This window comes from Trichosurus vulpecula, chromosome 1 (genome assembly GCF_011100635.1).
Source record: "Trichosurus vulpecula isolate mTriVul1 chromosome 1, mTriVul1.pri, whole genome shotgun sequence".
Classification (NCBI taxonomy): domain Eukaryota; kingdom Metazoa; phylum Chordata; class Mammalia; order Diprotodontia; family Phalangeridae; genus Trichosurus; species Trichosurus vulpecula.
In genome coordinates, this window is record NC_050573.1 from 15,521,997 (window position 1) to 15,540,732 (window position 18,736).

Sequence of the window (18,736 nt, forward strand, 5' to 3'; positions counted from 1 at the left end):
CAGACGGCTAATAAGACCTCTGTGCTCTCCTTACTTCCAACTCAGCTCCTTCTACCTAGAGACCCCTAACTCCTGGGCACGTCAGAGAGCTCTGCAGGCCCAGACCACTGTCAAATGCCTACTGTTGTCTTCCACAGATGCTTTTAATTAGTACAAGTTTCAAAACAACACATTTCCAAAATTAAATCAACTGATGGCTGAAACCTTCCAAGGTGAGATGCTATCCTCCCAACACGCTCCCCTCCCCCACCATCTAAAGCCCATCCTTTTGATTCACGCATAACTCAAAGCCCATCCAAGAAATGTGGTGCTTGCTAACTGAACCATGTGATTAATATTTGTATTTACACTTGGACGTTAATTGTCTCTTTATGCCGTGGGATTGAGTCTATATCATTCAAGCAGCTGACACACTATAATGAGTGCATTTGTTCCCAACTACTTTCCATATGTTAATGAGCTCAATTCACTTTCCTTTCCATCTTAGAGTTGTGCAGGCCAACAATCCACACAAGGAAATAAAGCACCACAAATTCACTCTGATGGGAAGAAGGCCCATCAGACTCAGGCCAAGGTCAGAAGCAACCTAAAGGGGTCGTCCAAAGACTTCTGGCAGCTGGCATAACTTGGAACGATACAGCTTTTGAAAAGTGCTCATTTTCACTGGATCTCCATGACAATCCTGTGACATCGCTAGGGCAAGAGATGATTACCCTCAACTCCAAAAAGAGGATGTTCTACGCGCCCTGACCAAGGCTACTTTGTTAGAAAGTGACGAAGTCAAGATTCTGGACTCCAGCGTCAATCCACTTTCCGCCACATCAGATGGTGCCTCATTAAATCACAGAAAATACAATTCACCTTAGGTCCACACTATATAAGAAAGCACCAAATACAGAAGTCACCAGACTACACAGAATTAACTAACATACTCATAAACTAAAGAATTAGTAAGAGAGATCCTTAAGTTCTTAAAGCCGTTAAACCCTAGGTTTGAGAAAACCACTCATCATGGATGGGGCTCTCTTCACTTCTAAGACACAGATAAGTCACTGGGAGCTTTTTCCTGAATAAGAATCATGTATACTGCTTCTAAATTTGTATAAGTTTCTAATTACTAGAATCCAAATTTATGGGATTTTCTTGCAGTAAAATCTATTTAATGAGACACCTGCTGTTCCCTGGGAAAGGTATTTTTTTTTCCTGGACAGGTGGCTTCTGAATGCAGGTTCTGATCATTTGTTGTCTAAAATCTATGTTAAGAAAATCCAGCCTTTCAGACAGGTGCCCTTCAAACAGGAGAGGTCTCCTTGAAGGTTTCAGTCTAGTTAGAGCTGAAGAAAAAGTCATGCTGAAAAGAAATTGGAGTCAGAGCCAGGCTGTGTATGGATTTAATGAAAGTGACAGCGGCAGCTTCAGCACTGGCAGGAGGACAGTGATTGAAGGGACACGCTTTTCCAATTACTAATGTTCTTCTTAATCAAAACATAAAAGGAAGTGTGTTTGGTAGAATCAAACCCCTCTTTTGTTTTCTGAATCACTCACTTCTCAGAGGATCAGTATACTTATGCTATCAAGTACCAGATGAAGCCCCCAAATTCCCACCCCCCATCTGCCACAGATTGTCTGGGTGACTCTGGACAGTTCACCTGGCCCTACATTCCTGTCTGGGATAGGAGCCCTAGAAGTCCTGGGAATACTTAATGAATGTAGACCTCAGTTATCAGATGAATAAACCGACTTAAGCACCTTTGTGGATGTAACTGAAAAAAAATCTCACGTTCTTTTTTCAAAAAAATTCATTTATCTAATTTTACAATATATATTTTATTTGTACATCATCTTCATTTCCAGATACATCCCTCCTTAGAGAGCTACCCTTTGCATCAAAGAAAAAAAATATATAAAAAGTTTGGTCAACCCAACTGAGCTGGCCGGTATCCCTGGTCACCCACATGTTCTGGCCCCAAGGGAGAGGACCATTTTCTCATCTCCTCCCCAGCACTGGTTCATCCGCTCCTTAGAAGGCTGTTCTGAAGTCTTCACACACATCGCACCTAATGGCCCAGGAATATTCTGTTACATGTACATGCCACAAATGGGTAGCTGCTCTCTGGTGGATCAGCCACTTTGCTTCTTGTCTTTTGCTACTATATAATATGCCGCTATCAGTGCATGGGACCTTTTTTCCTGTCTTTGATCTCCTTGGGCACAGGCCCAGGATCCAATAGACATTTTAGTCACTTTCGTAGTCTAATTCCAAACTGCTTTCCAGAATGGTTGCATTGATTCAGAATTCCACTACTAATATATTGCTCCCAGGCCTCCTATGGCCCCTCCACTACGAACTCCTCCACCTTTAGTCTCATGCATTCATTTTTCGATAACAGAGGCAAATCTAGGTGGCACAGAGGATAGAGCACTGAAACTGGGGTCAGGGAAACCTGAGCTCAAATCTGACCTCAGAGACTTATGAGCTATGTGACCCTGAGCAAGTAACTTAATGTCTATCTCAGTTTCTTCACCTGTAAGATGGGGCTATCAGCACCTATATCCCAGGATTGTTGTGAGGTGCAAATGAGTTAATATAAGGGCTTTACAAACATTAAAGCATTATAGAAAGGCTAATTATCATGTGAGTTCCATTAGTTATCATTAATGGATGTGGACAAGCCAAGCGATTCCATAGTACTCAATGGACAAACTCTCTACAAAAACAGACTTACAACACTGGGATCAGCAGATACAGGCATGCTGGGGGGTCAAAAGACCTGGCTTCCAATTCTAGCTCTTCCAATAATTAAGCTAAGTGACCCTGGGCAAGTCACTCAATCCCTTAGGCTTCAGGGTCCTAGTCTAGTCTGGATCTGGGTTTGGCAAACTACGGCCAGCAGGCCTATCGTGGCCTGTCACCTGCTTTTGTACAGAGTGGGAGCTAAGAATGGTCTTTACAATTTTAAATAAAGCTTTACTGTATTTAAAAATATAAACTCTTCTTAGCTTTCTGGTAGCCATCCAAAAACAGGCCAGGCAGCAGGCCTGGAGTTTGCCAACCTCTGACCTCAACGATCTTCAAGGCCCCTTCTACCGCTGAGATACCCAGATACGTGTGAGGGCAGCAAACGCTGGCTATGCATCCTTAGAGCGCAAGGCACTGTCCAATCCCTCAACAGATTCAAAAGGTGTGGCAATCATGTCTTAGGAAGAATGTTGAGATGGGGCTGAAATGGCTTTGCAAAAGGCAGAGCACAGAACCTAATGGACTGGTTCCTAGCAGCCACCAACAGAAGAAAAAGTGGGGTGTCTAGTGAAAATAATCAAGGCCAGCACAGTGCCTGGGGCTGTTCCAATAAATATGGGAGGATGGGGATAGACTGATGCGGAACTACAATAACACACAGGACCAACAATAACGTAAGTAAAACTAGTCCTCAAAGGTGGCAAATCCAGACGCATTGCGATGACCAATGTCAGCTGGGGGCCCAGAGGGGCAGTGTTTCATATACAAGGAGGCCCAGCTGCTATGTCAGGCGGTTCTGTTGAACCCTTCTGTTTCATTGGAAAGGAAGGTTCAACAAGGGAGCCTCCTTACCTGTGGTGTAAAAAGAGAAGGCATCAATGACCCTTAAACACAAGCCAGCTCCCTCCCCTGGCAGGCATCTCAGTCCCAGGTTCAGAACCACAGGGAGAACGGCCTACCTTGGCCTGGACTGCGTAGGAAGCCAAAAGCACCGACGCCTCAGGAGGGCAATAGATCTTCTCATCCAGAATCTGCTTCTTCACCTGCACAGAGCACCAAGAGAGACGTGAGAAGGCACACGTGGTCCATGCGACACATGACAGCCATGGCAGATGGCTGCAGCCCACTCTGACAAGGTCTCCCCAACCAGGCCAATAATGAGTTTTCTGACATGGGGTATGAGTCTTTACTGACAGAGCCTCCAGGACTCTATAGAGCGGACCCTTCCTCACTAGGAAGTCAGCATTAAGAAGACAGCTTATCTTCACCTTATCATATGCTGACTAAGCACAAAAAAGATCTTTACTATCAAAAAGAAAATGACAAATGACGGGGAGTAAAGCTGGAACCCTGTGTTGTTGGACTAGGTTATAGCTAAACACAAAAAATCTCCAAAGATACAGCTCTGACGGAGGCTTCACACTGGGCCCTGCTGAGTCGGAACACAAGATCAAAGCTGCACAGTCAGCCTAGCTGAACTAGAGCCGATAAAGAGCCAGCCCTTTCAATTTGATCCCTCTAACATAAATGGAAGCAATCAGGTCTGACCATTAAGCTTTTCAATGCTTCCAAGTCCAGGAAACTGAATTCTGGGGCCATAATGTTGAACTGCCATTCTGTCATGTCAGATACCCAAAATGAAGGGGGGGAGGAAGAGGATCGATTGTGATTTCACAGAGCTATGTCCCCTAGACGTCCCTGTATACACTGTAGTTCAATCTTCATCCAAACACTGAGGCTGCAATATGGGAAAACCTGGGAGGAAGCCACACTGTGTCTATGTACCATTTCCAAGTACTTTTAAGGGAACCATTTAACACCTGGGCCATCACTCATGCCCAGTCAATGGTTACATGGTAATCAATCCTACTCGAGATTTCTTCTCAAGTTTTAAAGTTGTCTTTGCCTTCTTGGAGTAAAAACTAAAACCCAGATGCTTCCAAATGCAGGAAAGAAGCGTCCCCTCTATCTTTTTATCCCATGGCTTAAAAGAGGAGGAGGGGAGGGAAGATACATACATGAAACCTCTTGTTTTTGAGACTAAGTCTCAAGCTTCTGTCCTCTCCCCCTCCCTGCACCTCTCCTTCTCTGTCCCCTCACCTTTCCTGTCCATCTTGAACTCATGTCCAGGAGGCCTTCTGGTCTGGCTACCTTGCAGGGTGGCCTTCATGCATGCACACACACACACACACACACACACACACATTTTATTCTAGCTGTGGATACTGTCTTTCTGGTTCTACATCAATTTATGTAGATCCCTTCTTTGAGGTGGTGGCACCCAGACAGGAAGAGCCCCTTGGCAGGTCAGAGCAGGACAAAATACGCACCTCCATCCTCTCCCCCTGCCCTCTTCGCTAAGGGCAAAAGCTTGTCACAGCATCCAACAGTTCAATGACAATGAGTGAGACTGAGAATGATGATATGGGGAAGCAAGGCAGGTGACCCAGGCCCAGAAGGATAAGGCCTAGGCAGGTTTAGATCAACGCCAAGAGAACAAGCAGCTGTGTATGCCAGAGGTCCACTGAAGTAGCCAAGTCAGACGGCAGCGGGTCATCGAGCTGCAGCGGCCCCACCACGGACCATCCGTCCGTGTCAGAGTTCTGGGGAGCTGACAGTAACACAGGGGTGCCACGCTCCTACCATCCTTTGCTGCTCTCTCTCCTATACCACTGAAAATACATTTTATTAAGTGAATGAGCTGCATCTACATGCCCGTGTCTTACTGTCCTTATTCGACTACAAGGCCCTGGAAGGCTGATCCCCTGTCTTCCTTGCAAAATGACAGAATCTCCCAGTGAGGTGGGATGTGACAGCACATTCCTGTATCCCCTACTACGCTCAGTTCCCCTCTTCTAGTAAAAGAGGAAGACTAATGGAAAGAGAGTCATCTTTTTTTCTCTGAGAAAAGTCTGTTATTAAATTTAGCTTTCACTGAGCACAACAATATGCTGAGGGCTCAGGCTCAAATTAACGATAATAGCGCTACATGACAGACACAACATTCACTTCTGGGAAATTATGTAATTATCCCCCCCCCCAGTAATCTTTTCTATCACTGACAGCTGGCACCTTTGGGCATAAAAGGCAGCTCAGGCACAAATCGCTGGTAACTAACCATGAAATTGTGGCAGGGCTATGACCAGATAGGAAAACAGGAGGACGAGCAAAACTGGCGGCCTTCTTGTGTCCCTGAGGACCATGCCCAGCAACCCCAGAAGAACCCAACGCCCTGGCTTGTAGCCTTCAATCGTGGGTCTCTTGATTGCTTCCATTCATTCCAGTTCAACAAGTATTTCCTTTTGAGCGCTCAAGTCTCAACCTGAGAAGCCTTTTCCAGTTAGTCCTCTTTATTCTCTCCGAATACTCCCAACCTATCCTCTCTAGCTGGTTTGTACCTAGTGATCAGCACGTGGTCTCCCCAGATCCTTGAGGGCCCTTCTTTGCATTCCCAGTACCTAGCCTAGTGCCTGGCACACAGCAGGTGCATAATAAATGATCGTTTACCGACTACTTCCTAAGTACTAGAGGTTGTGAGCTATCAAAAGTTGGCTAACAAATTTTCCTGACCCCCATGGCTTGAGTAAGGGAGCTAAGCCATGACTGACTATAACGCAAGGCAGAATGTGATAAAAGGCCATATTAGTGGTTTAAAAAAAGTTCTACTGGAGCTCACAGGAGGGAGAAACTCTCTCTTCAATGTGGGCAAGAGTTAGAGTTCTTTCCCCTTGTGACTGTCATCCACCACTGCGCCCACCTCTTCTTTCCCTGGTACATATTTGACGGGCTGTAGCCCGCTGCCCATTCCACTTGCGTGAACTCTCTCTCAGGCATCCCCCGCTTTCTATTCCCATGATCACCGTGCTAGCCCTTGCTCTCATAAGCACCCATGGGGCCTCACAGAAGAGCTCTCTAACAGGAATCCCGCCTCCACCGTCCCCTCAAGCCCAATATGATCTCCATGGCACTGCCCAAATCATCAGCCTTTATACAGGATCAGGCAGCAGCATGAGGTAGTAGCTAGGAAGCCGGACTTCGAGTGCTGCTGCCAACACAAACAGGCTGGGCACCCCTGGCAAGAGACTCAGGCAGCTGTCTGGGCCACTGAATTGAAGAGCACGGCCAATCTTCTTCACTGGGAGCTCCTGTACCAATAATTCATACATCTAGCCAAAAAAAGCCAATCAATGTGGCCTGGCTACGTGGCCTGGAGGGGAGAATCCAAACTTTTCTGCCTGGCAGTCCTCGTGCCATCCCCAGGACCCCCCCGGCACCACCAGCTGGCACCTGCACTCCCCAGCCTTGGCTTCCCTGTCTCCTCTGTACTAGGAATACCTTCTGTGCTCCCTGCTATCTTCACTCACACTGTGCCCTGTGCCAGGAATGTCCTTCCTCTGGGGATGAATGCCTAACTCAAAAGCCACCTCCTCCATGAAGTCTTCCTGGATCTGCCACATGCAGACAACATGCTCTCTGCATGTCTGACTACAAGACCTTCCATCTGTCCCTGCACCTCCTCCCTCCTCACTGTGGCTTCAATCCCGCCAGGGCTTAGACTCTCAGCCATGCCTTAACTCATCCAACTCTACACTGTTCACTTCTCTCCTGACCTAGTGGCCAAGCCCCACCCAGCCCTCATCACTTCTGTCCCTTGCCTCAAGTCCAACAGAGTCAGAACGAGTTAACTGGATCCATGACAAGCTTGTTATGTGTTCTCAACTGGGCCCTCACTGCAATGAGGCAATCCTTTTACTCCTCCCTAATTGACTCTTTTTTTAAAGTGACTTGCCCAGGGTCACACAGCTAGTAGAGTCTGAGGCTGCATTTGAACTCTGGTCCTTGTGACTCCAGGACTGGTGCGCCATCTTTCTCCCCAAGGAGGAGCCTCCTCATTCTCCTCCTTCCTGTCTTGACAAAGCCTTAGCAGACGCCTTTCCTGGTTCATCATCCATATTATGCTCTTTAATGCTGGGTGTACCCCAGGCCCTCTTCTCCTTTCTCTATTCCCTCCCTTTTTGTTACTTCATCGGTATTCATAGATTTAATTATCATCTTTATGCAGATGATTCCAAAATTTACATATTTGGCCCACTGGATATTTCAAACTAGATGTCCCACAGGCATCTCAAACTCAACTGAGGAAGTTATATTTGGAAAGCTACCCAAAAGAAAATATATTCAAATAGAAGTCAAGACAAAACTCATTGACTTTCACCCCAAACACACCCCTCCCTTGGTCAAGGACAGCACCCCACTTCCAGTCCCCCAGGTTTGCTACCCTGGCATTAGGGTCAACTCTTTACTCTCTGCCACCCACATCTCTAATCAGTTACCACCTCCTGCTGCTGCTGCCACAACATCTCCGGCATCAGCCCCTTCTCTCCACTCGGTCACCATGTCTGTCTGTCAGTCCCTCATTCCCTCTCACCTAATCCCCTCAGACCTCTCCTCACTGCAGTCTCCATAGAGTTAGTTTCTAAAGGGCAGATCTGGCATGGTCACTCCCCTATTCAATAAACTCCAGTGATTCCCTACTGCTTTGAGGATCAAATATAAATTTCTGTCTCTGAGTTTTAAGGGGCTCTACCCCAGCCCCACCTGCCTTTCCTATCCTCCTGCACTTTGCTGCCTAGCCAGACTGACTTTCTTGCAATCTATTTCTCCCAAATGACACTGATTTCCCATGTCCATGCCTTTTCATTGGCTGTCGCCATGCCTGGAATTTACTCCCCACCCCCAGCCTCTCCTCACTGAAGCCCTGGGGTGCTTCCAAATCAGCTCAGCAGCACCCCCTACACAAACCATGTCCCCACCCCCTCTGTTGCCAGCCCTGTCCCCTTGTGCAGGGGAACTGCCTTGTGCAGACTTACCCAGGTTCAGAGGGCCCTCGGTGACCCCAGTGTCTAGCACAGAACGTGAGTTTATTAAATCCTTGTTACTGACTAATCTACCTTTCATGGAGGGCTTTGTTTTCTAGTCATCTGTGAATGGCTCCTACCTCAACGAGGACTCTCAGCACTACAGAAAGAAGGGTGGCCTCTCCTCTGAGGCTGGGGTCTGCTAGGGCTCGTGAATGCTCACTGAGCCTGCAAAGATCACTTTAAGCCTAGAGGAAGGAGGGTGAAAGGAGTGATGGATTAGAAGCCAGCACCCTGGGATCCAGCTCCAGCTGACCAACTGGACACATGGCCACAGGCAAATCGCTGTAGCTTTCTCAGCCTCAGTTTCCTTATCTGTCACATGAGGAGTAAAGATTAGATAGCTCTTAGGATGTCCTCTAATACAAGACTTACATGGAGAATGAATTCCATATTCAATATTCTCTCCTCAGACTCTGTGGCACAGTAGATTTAGAATCCAGACCTGGGTTCAATTCTGCCATCTACAGGCTACAAGCAAGTGGGCAAGCCTCGTCACTCTTCTGGGCCTCAATTTCCCTTAGATGTTAAAGAAGGGGGAGGGGCTGGGACCTCGGCGCTTCTTAAGACCCCATGGGGTCTCAACCCCCCGTTTAAGAAGTGCTGAAAGGTTTAAGTCCTGGACTAGGTGACCTCCAAAGGCCCCTTCAAACCCCAAATCTATGGGCCCATGGTCTCAACTCACAAGCTAAGGTTACTCTCAAGCCTCTTCCTGTACAGAGCTGTAGGGCATGCCTCGCTGAGCTCCTAGAGGAGGTGTTTTTGCAATAAGACAGGCTGTCCATAAAATCCTAGAGGAAGTCTCTAAACCAAACCTTGCCACTGCATTTGGGGCATTCACCTCAGGGATAAGGGGGACAGCAGGGATATATCAAGGTACCTGTAGGAAGAATAAATGCTGTGTGATCTCCTGGACCAGCTCCTCCTCTGCATTCTCTGGATAAAATTTGGCCAGGAAGTGAAAGGTGACTGGCTCTTCCTTTGAAACATCATGATCCAGCACCTGAAAAATTGCAGGGCAAAAGATCAACGAGGCAAGAGCCAGCCTGTGCCCAAAGCACCGCTGCCTTCATGCGTGAGGCCATGACGCGGCCACATGCAACACGCACAACCCAGCACTGAATGCCACAAAGGTTCACCTCACACTGCTGTTATGGAGCTAAGCTAACCTCCAGGACCTCCATGGATGCTGTTTTTTTGTTTTGGAAGGGAAGGAAGTTGAACAAAACTATTTCTTTTGCTCAGATAAAAGGTAAAAGTGACGTCTTCAAGGTCAAAAAACATGGCCATCCACCTGCTAGCTTGTGACTGGGTCTTGTTTGGGCCACTGGTTGTCCAACATCAGGGTCTACAGAGCCCCTTGGGCACTGCTTTCTCCTCCTGCCCAACCTCGGTCCATGTACTGGAGTGGAACCTGGAAGTGATGGGCAGGACAGAAAAAAGCCTGGCCGCCGCGATCTCACTGGTTTGGAGCGAACTCTTGAGATGCTTCCAGCACCCTGGAGGCCTGAAGGCCCTCGTCTCGGAGCCCTTGGCCAATCTGGCAACTCCATCCACTGCCTCCCCTAATGTCAAGCATCTGCTACCCAGAATGCATCTGAATTCAGGGGACAAACATGTCATCCTTCAAGCTACAAAGTTCCATTAACAGGTCATCATTTATTTCCTCTGAGCAGTACACTCTATAGGTCCTTATGCCCTCAATCCATCATCAATTTTTCTAGTAGTCAGACGTAAGTCAAACTCACTTTGTTTAGAATTGCGAAAGACTAAGAAAAGTTCTACAGTTTTGGGGGTGTATGATTCTCCTGCTCGAACTCCATGTGGAATCACCCACATTAGAAACAAACCCAGAGTCAGTGCCCTGCCTCTCACATCGGCCAACTGCCAAGCGTCCTTGCTGTGAACTCTATCTTGCTGTGTTTATAACTGCAAGGGATTCCAATATGTCAGGTCACATTAATATGTGTACACATTCATACACACATAGTCTAGGTGTTAAGACTGAATATAAAATGAGAAAAAGCTTCCACAGTTTGTTAGGCACGTAATTAGTGCAGATTTTTGAAGAGTTTTGGACGTAAGCATGAGGCCCATGTCCAAAACGCCGGAGAAACACAATTTCTCCTGCTCCAGGAAGCCTGATACAGAAATGGCCTGCCCTGAATGGTGTCAAAGGAACTCCATGCCCTTGGATTATAATCTGAATTCAAGCTGGGGTCCTGGACTTACTTAAAAATCTATAAAATTCAAAATCCCAGCAGAAGAGCAGAAGCTCTGACACAGCCTTTTAAACTCACAAATTGCAAAAATGCAAGTGGGAAAGAAATAGACATTTTTGTTTACAAAAGCAGACCAGTGGCTCGATCAATTGAAGGGCATAAAGCCAGTCACAAGCAGCTTAGCAATAACAGATAAATAAACTGGGATCGCAATAATTTCATCTTGGTTTATGTGACTTGACCAGTAGAGCCTGGGAGTAGAAACTGCCTTCTGCCTTCCTGTCTGCGGGTGGATATGAAGGACTCCACTCTCCTGAACACAGACCTAAAGCGCCTGATGAGTCAATATTAAAACTAGATGCACACTCAGGAAAAGGGCTGGGATAAAACAGTCCAAGTTCAAGGCCCAACCTTTTTGTCCATTTTGAGCCAGGCCACAGTATCCTTGATTGTGTACTGCAGTCCAAAGAACCAGGTTTCCCGTAGTCCCAGAGTCCGGCACACCAGGTCAAACAGGTCCTTCCCCTTCCATTTCATCTGCAATGGAACCAACAGCAGAGAGCATTGAACAACACCAACAAGAACAAGAACAGATGCTCCCCTGACTCAGCCACTCTGCACTATCACTTTCCAGTTTTAGGATTCCAAAGCACAAAGCTCCTAGGAAGATGGCTGATGACCACAGAAGCTAAAATGGACTTTCCCAATATACTGAGCAAAGGCAGCTGGAAAATGTCACATGAAGCTTAATGATTTGCTAACTGTGAAGCAAACACACCGAGCACCTCCCAGGGACATTTCCAAAGGTTCTGAGAACAGCTAGTAAGTACACACAAACCTGCAGATGAGTCCAACATGGTTTGTGAGCCTAGTAAGACGCTGAGCTTTCAGAGACATTGTCAATATTTTTTTACGTCATTACTCTGTCCTGTGATTAAGGGGAATTAAAAAGGCTAAGTTTCAGAACTAAATGTCTGGTTTTAACCACTGGTCCTTTGTTAGTGCCACAGTAAGAATTTAATAAATGCTAGCTGAATCAATCCTCCACGTGGAGGGTAAGAAGACAGAGTCGTGCATGACAATAAAAGGCAACAAGGATCTAAACAACTATAAGGTCCAGAACAATACACGGAAAAAAAGTTTAGATAAACTATAGGAACTACCCCTCTAACAGGAGAAGGCAGGCATGTGAACTGACAACCACAACCTGACACTCTATGTAGGTATGCTAGAAAGGCACCAAACAAAGGACCGATCGAGAGCGGAAGGAGGAAGGAGGCAGGGCCTGAAAGGTCTCCTGCTCAGATGAGGAAAACAACACGAGGCAGGCAACGTCTTGCCCAGGCTGACACAGTAATTCCAAAATTTTAAGAAACTGAGATTGTTTGGTTTTCTTCCTGAAACCAAAGTGGCTGGCCCAGATCTGCTGGCCATCTGGAAGGCTGGCATCTTGGTGCACACCAGCATTGACGTGACTCGCTCCCTCCTTAGCTTTAGGCGCTGCTACCCCCTTGTGGATAACCCAGTTAAACCAACCAGGGTCACAGCCCCACAGGCTCCTCCAGGAGAAATGCTGGGGTCCAGCCATCCAAACCATTGCTGGGGTCTTGCTTCTGTCTCCAAGATTCCAAAGCAAAAGCTAAATGGCACCGTGTGGAAGCATCACCAAAGTGACGGGAGCGTCGGTGGCAGGCCGTGATTCGGGTCTATGTGCTGTACCCGCCGAGAGATGAGGCTACTGCAGCACTAGCTCTCCCTTGGGGCACTCAGGCTTTAGGATGCTTAATGTTAATCAGTGAAAAAGAGTGCCCCAAACTCCCTAGCATCATCAAAAAAGGGACTGAGGGTAAGGGACTGTTTAAAATTGTAAACAAAAATGAAAACTATTCTAAAAAAACAAAACCTCCAGTGTTTGAGCTGCTTTCATTAGACAGTGAGCTCCTTGGAAGCAGGGACTATTTTGCCTTTCTTTGGGCTTAGCACATAGTAGGTGCTTAATAAGTGCTTGCCGATGTTGATGATGCTTTACTAAAACCTGACTCTGAAAGGGTTCTTACAACTCCCTGTGCTACTGTCCCTATAAGTGAGTGGGCCCAGGGCACAGGGAGTTCAGATCCCAGCTACTGAGCTTACCAGCAGGCAGCCAGAGGCAGGACAGCAGCGCAGGGAGAAGTCTGGGAGGCAGGGGTCATCCCAGGCATCATCATCCCAGGCCCTTCGGCCTACTCTCTGGCTCAAAGGAGCTTGGGTTTTAAGAGTGATTTTAAATAAAGTAAAACAGCATAAAGTTTATTTCTGCGAGATCTTAACAAATCGAACTTTCAGTGACAGTTTTGGGCACACCTGTTTCCCCATCAAGCTAAGGGTTTTTCCAGTTCCCAGCATATTTTAATCCCAGGGTACAGACTTTACTGAAATAACATTTATTTTGGAAAAGAAAAACCACATAAGTTCAGAATATTTTCCTCCTAACACTATTTTAAGCCTGAACACAGTACATTACTTACAAATGCCTGGCTGTTTAACAGGAGAATGCCAACACTGAACAATCACTATGAGCTCTGGAGAAGAGGAGCAGCCAGGGTCCAAGAAGCTCTGAGAGCTGACGCCCCCAAACTAAGCAACGCTTTCCATCACATCCCATCCCATTCAGAGTGTACAGACTAGCATCTGCTTCTTATGGCAGATGTGGGTGGCAAATTGTATGCATAACGTTACTAAACTATAGTTACTAAGGGAATTTTAACCAAATTCCTTGACTTGGAAGTTTGAATCCTCAACTGAGATACTGTATCAGGAAAGTTCTACCACACTGCACAGTATATTTGCACTGAACTTTACAAGCAAACACAAAAACCACAGATATGGGAACTATGGCCTCCCAGACAGGAGGCTTGGCTTGAACTCAGGACTATCAACCAATCAACAAAAATTTAGACGGTAATCCTGGGCCTCTTCTGGGTCCACCTCACAAAAACAATGAAATTAGCAAACCCTATTAGGGATGGAAGCAGTAGACACAGCACCCGCCCACCAGCCACTGACAAACTAAGAGACTAGCTTTCTTTATTTTCAAGGAACCTGTGCTCTCCAGGGCCACTAGGAGGGCCTTGCTGAGTCCCACACGTGGACCTTCCCAAGCCACCTCTGGCCTGTCCAGAAAGGAAATCCCTTCTCCCTTTTAACTAACCAAGATTCACCAAGATGACAGAATCCAATGTTACTAAACAAGGAGCGTAATGAAAACCTGGTACAAAGATTAGCTGAAATAAATGGTGAAGGTTACAAAGACACAATCTGTCAGTAACCTGGTCCAGGCAATAGCAAACATTCCCTTCAGCTCTCCAAGATCCCAACTCTCCCTCCCTGTTCCCCCTCTCCTCCTCTTCTTACCCAATTCTGATCCTCTGAGGATCTCTCTAGGCTTCCTTCTAAGTCTTTTCCATATCCCAAGGGCCCTCAACAACATCTTCAGCAGGGCCAGCTCTCACTTTCAGGAAGTTAGGAAGCTTTAGCCTGCCTTCCCACAATTTCCCAGCAAGGCCCCTCCTGCCCCCCTCCCTCCCCCCGCCACTTCCCAATAAGCATAATCCTATTTCTAAGTGACCATCCTGGCTCTCAAACTCTGGCCCAGTTGGCCCACAGAGGGCCTGCATTTCAGGGTGGGGTACGCCAACCCGAAGGACTCCTGGGGAGAGCAAAAGGAAGCCCCAGAATTTTGGCAGCAGGAACTTTTTTGTGTAGCCATGGCCCAGGCAGGTTTCTGGTTCAGCCACTCCAGGGCTCAGACACCTTCCACAGACAAAGTTCATGAGTTCCCACGCCTGGTTAGCCAGCTGGCCCTCCCGAGGTGACCCTCCCGAGGTGGCCCTCCCAGAGCCGACCATGGAGAGCTGGTCCTTAAACAGCAGACACGCACAGCTTGACAAGGACTGACAATCTTGGGCTCTGCTGATACGGACTTCAAAAACGTAGCAGGGTCCTGGGCTCTCTTCGGCAGCACACAGATGACATGCAAATTCCTGAAGTGTCCCATATTTTTTTAAAGTCACCCCTATGCCACAGAAGGCGTTAGATGCAGAGTGAATTGAGTAGAACACAGAGAACCACTTATATTCTAACAAGGTCACTATAAAGATTTTAGAACTCTGATTGATACTCTCACCAAGCATCGTCCAGCGGATTCCGGATACAACAGCTGCCTGCCTGCCAACAGTGAGAAAATGGGTCCAGAGGGCACAATGAGATGCCTTCTTTTGGACGTGGACAATGGAGGAATTCGTTTGCAACAGGGGTTTTGTTTTTCTTTATTTTTTCAATGGGGGAGAGGTGAAAGTCGGAGGGAGAGAAGATGGATTTTCAAGGACTAAAAAAATAATTGAATTTTTTTTTTTTTAAATGAGACCTTGGGGGCTCCAGTGAAATCCCTCAAATACAGCTGTATAATTTTTTTTTTAATTAATGAAAATCCACCTTCTCTTCCTCTCACCTTCCTCTGACCTACTCCTGAAAAAGAAAAACAAACCCATTGTAACAAGTATGCATAATCAAGCAAGACAAATTTCCACATTGGCCATGTCCCCAAAAATGTCCCAGTCTGCACCCTGAGTTTATCACCTCTCTATCAGGTGGTAGAGAATCCATATAAAATTAACCTACTGTATAACCCTGCTCCCCTCCACTGATGTCTGCCAGACCAAGGAAGGATGGATCACCAAGCCTCATAAGCTAATATGAAGAAGACAGAATCTGTGTGTCTGACAGAGACATCACTGCATAATGGATGGATAGTGACCTGGATTTAAACCTAAATCACAAAGATGTGGATTCAAATCTTCCCCCAACATTGTGTGGGTTATTCAGGCCCTAAGCAAGTAAGTAAATCTTTCTGAGCCCCAGTGGAGATCTAGAAAAACAGCACCTACTTCACAAGGCTATCGTGAGGATGAACTGATGCAATGTATATAGAAGGATTTCTGATGCTTCCAGGGCTATAAAAATCCCAGCTATTATTATGATGTCGGGGCAAAAATAGTTGCAAGGTAAATAAATGCAGGAGAGGTCAATGTGTTCCACTTTCCCCACCTCTGAAGAGCCTAAGCACGGGCTCTGCAGTGGAACCCTGATGCCTGGAGCCTTGAGGCAAACCAGGGAAACACAGACCAGCTCATTTCCGCCTTGGTTCACAGGAGCACTGCCTCAGACACAGTCAACACAAATATTTTTTGGACATGAAGCACTAGCACAAGGACCTTTTCAAAGCGTTTCCACTAAAATATCTGTCTAATAACCACTATTTTCCACCCTGATACGCCTCTCTTTCAGGCCCTGCACCAATATTATTTTAGTATCTTTTTTAAAACTTCTTTAACAGAATGCTGAAGGAACAGTGAGTTTCTGTTAAGGGCACTCACCGTGCCAGGCACTGTGCAGAGCACTGGAATGCAAAAACAGGGAAAATCAAAGAGGGCAGCACGGCCCATGCCAGGGCTGGCAAACCAGGGCCCCAGGGCCAAATGCAGGCTGTTGTTGCTCTGATGGCCCGAACTAAGAAGCAAGCAATCAATAAGCATTTATTAAGCACCTACTATGTGCCGAGCACTGTGATCAGTACTGGGGATACAAAAAGGGGACAAAAGATAGCCCCTGCCTTCATGGAGCTTACAATCAAATTGGGTTTTTATGTTTTAAAATATTATAAAAGTTTATTTAAAAATCTAAGCCCCCTTCTTCGCTCCCCAGGGCTACACAAAGGCAGCGCTGTGGCCCCTCTGGTAGATGGAGAAAGCGCCAATCTGGACTCAGGTCTCACCTGGGCAGGGTGACTTGGGCAGCTGAAATGTCCCCAAACCAACCATGTATACCTAGATAGGAATGCCCCAAGGGCCATGTTTGTTTTGAGCCTATCACGAGCTAGGCCTGGGGAATACAAAGGCAGTCCTTGCCCTCCAGGAGTTTCTGACATGCTACAAAGGGGTGGGGGGTGGGGATAATGATGATGAGAAGGAGGATGAGGATGAGCAGGAGGAGAACAGCTAACATTTATACTGCACATACTAAGTGCCAGATGTGCTGAGAGCCTTACAGTTATTATCTCATTAGATGCTCACGACAGCTCTGGGAGGTGGAAGCTTTCATTACCCCCACTGTATCGGTAAGGAAGCTGAAGCAGGCAAAGGCCAAGAGACTTGGCCAGGGTCACAAAGCTAGTAAGGATGGAAGTCTTCCTGACTCCAGGTCCAGTGTTCTGCCCACTTTGCCACCTCGCTGCCCTGGTATACCACATGTTCACAAAAGGGTAAATACCGGCTATAAACAAAATAAATGCACACTGTTTGGGGGGTGGGAAGAACATTGAAACAAATGGCGAAATAAAGAAAGGTCTCTTGAAGGAGCTGGCGGCTGAGCTAGGTGTCTGAGGGGGGCCGGGTGCTGCCCATCCCAAGCATGCAGATGTGAGGCCACAAGGCAGGGAGGGAGAGATGGAGTGTCGGATGCCAGGGACAGCCAGAAGGCCAGTGTGTGCTATGAGCACAAGCCAGAGCCCACAATGAAAGCTGTAACGTGTCCCCAAGGTGGATAATGGGAGCTGGGAGAATTCAACACAATACCAACTCATCTTTCCACCCACAATCCCAAAGACCCTCCAGCAGAGCCCTCCCCCTGCAGTTCCTAAGGGCCCAGTCCTTGCCTTTAGAGCCGTGCTCTCCATGATTTTAACACGCTGCAGTTTCATTTCTGAGATAGGTACTTGCTGTGTGTACTGAAGACAGATGGGGGTGAACTGTCTACAAGAGCTGCTGGCCTGCCCTTCTGTGTAGGGTCTGGATTTATGAGTTCTTTCCTGGGATCAGCACAGGCTGTGCTCGGTGAGTGGCACGGGGCACCGGAGCCGGGAGCTGCTCTCTGCTACAGGAAAATGGGGCCACACCAACACCCCACAGCTGCTGTATGCGAGCTCCATCAGCAGGACCCCGAGATTCTGTGCCCTTTCACTCAGTCTCTCCAAACCCCTCTGAGCCCTATCATAAGGGGCATTACATCTGGCAGTGGGAATAAATTCCCCCCAGCCAAAGGCCAGCCAGACCCAAACTGCCTTGCCAGGAAGCCTTCACCCTGAACGCGTGGGCTCTCACCAGACAGCAAATGAGAAGCAGCCCAAGTCTTGCGGAATAGTCACTAACCAGGGTTTTTATAATAAGCTCACAAGCTGCTATGACATTTGTCACAGATCTGATTAAAGGTCAGCTCGGTCACAGAAGAAATTCATGTATTTCATTCCCCAGTCACCACCAAGTTCAGCGGAGATCTCTACTCACCAAATCACAGGAAAGGCAGAACACCTAAGGCCTCAAGGCCACCAAAGGGGAGCCGAAGGTGACCAATCACATGGCATTTAAAGCTGGAAAGGATCAATAGCACCCCCTCGTTTTACAAACAAATGAATTGAGGCCCATAAAGGTTAAGTGACTTGCTCAAGGTCACACAGGCAGCAAATGACAAAGGCAGGATTCGAATCCAGGTCTTCTGACTCCAAATACTTTCCACCATCTATACTTCCCATTTAACTTTAAAAGTGTAATAAACCAACGATAGACATGATTTGTTCATTTAAAAACCACAGCAAAACAGATGTCAAATACCTTAGGTTACAAGCTAAACACAACAGGAAGGGTTATAGAACGATTTTGCTGCTTTACAAGTGCTGGGGAGCAACTTGCTAATGAATTCCATTAAAATCTATTCCAATTAACCCCAGAGGATGCAGAAAGTGCTAATGCTTGTCTCCAGCTGACACTCTCCAGAATTAATGGTGAGGTCTCAGCACAGGGAGCAAAGACAGGGCCTCATGCTCC

At 47.0% G+C, this 18,736-nt stretch overlaps 1 protein-coding gene across 5 annotated transcripts in view; it reads right to left on the reverse strand.

The window, feature by feature from the left end:
- Positions 1–18,736, reverse strand: part of NF2 (neurofibromin 2) — a 117,543-nt gene that overhangs the window by 64,160 nt on the left and 34,647 nt on the right. For 4 of the 5 annotated variants that reach the window (XM_036753693.1, XM_036753699.1, XM_036753708.1 and 1 more), the window contains exons 2-4: positions 11,292–11,417; positions 9,539–9,661; positions 3,700–3,783 (exon numbers count right to left, since the gene is read on the reverse strand). In XM_036753693.1, coding sequence (XP_036609588.1) covers positions 3,700–3,783; positions 9,539–9,661; positions 11,292–11,417 — 333 coding nt within the window. Of the gene's footprint in view, positions 1–2,563; positions 3,593–3,699; positions 3,784–9,538; positions 9,662–11,291; positions 11,418–18,736 lie in introns of those variants that run through there. The other variant, XM_036753715.1, reaches the window with a different exon arrangement.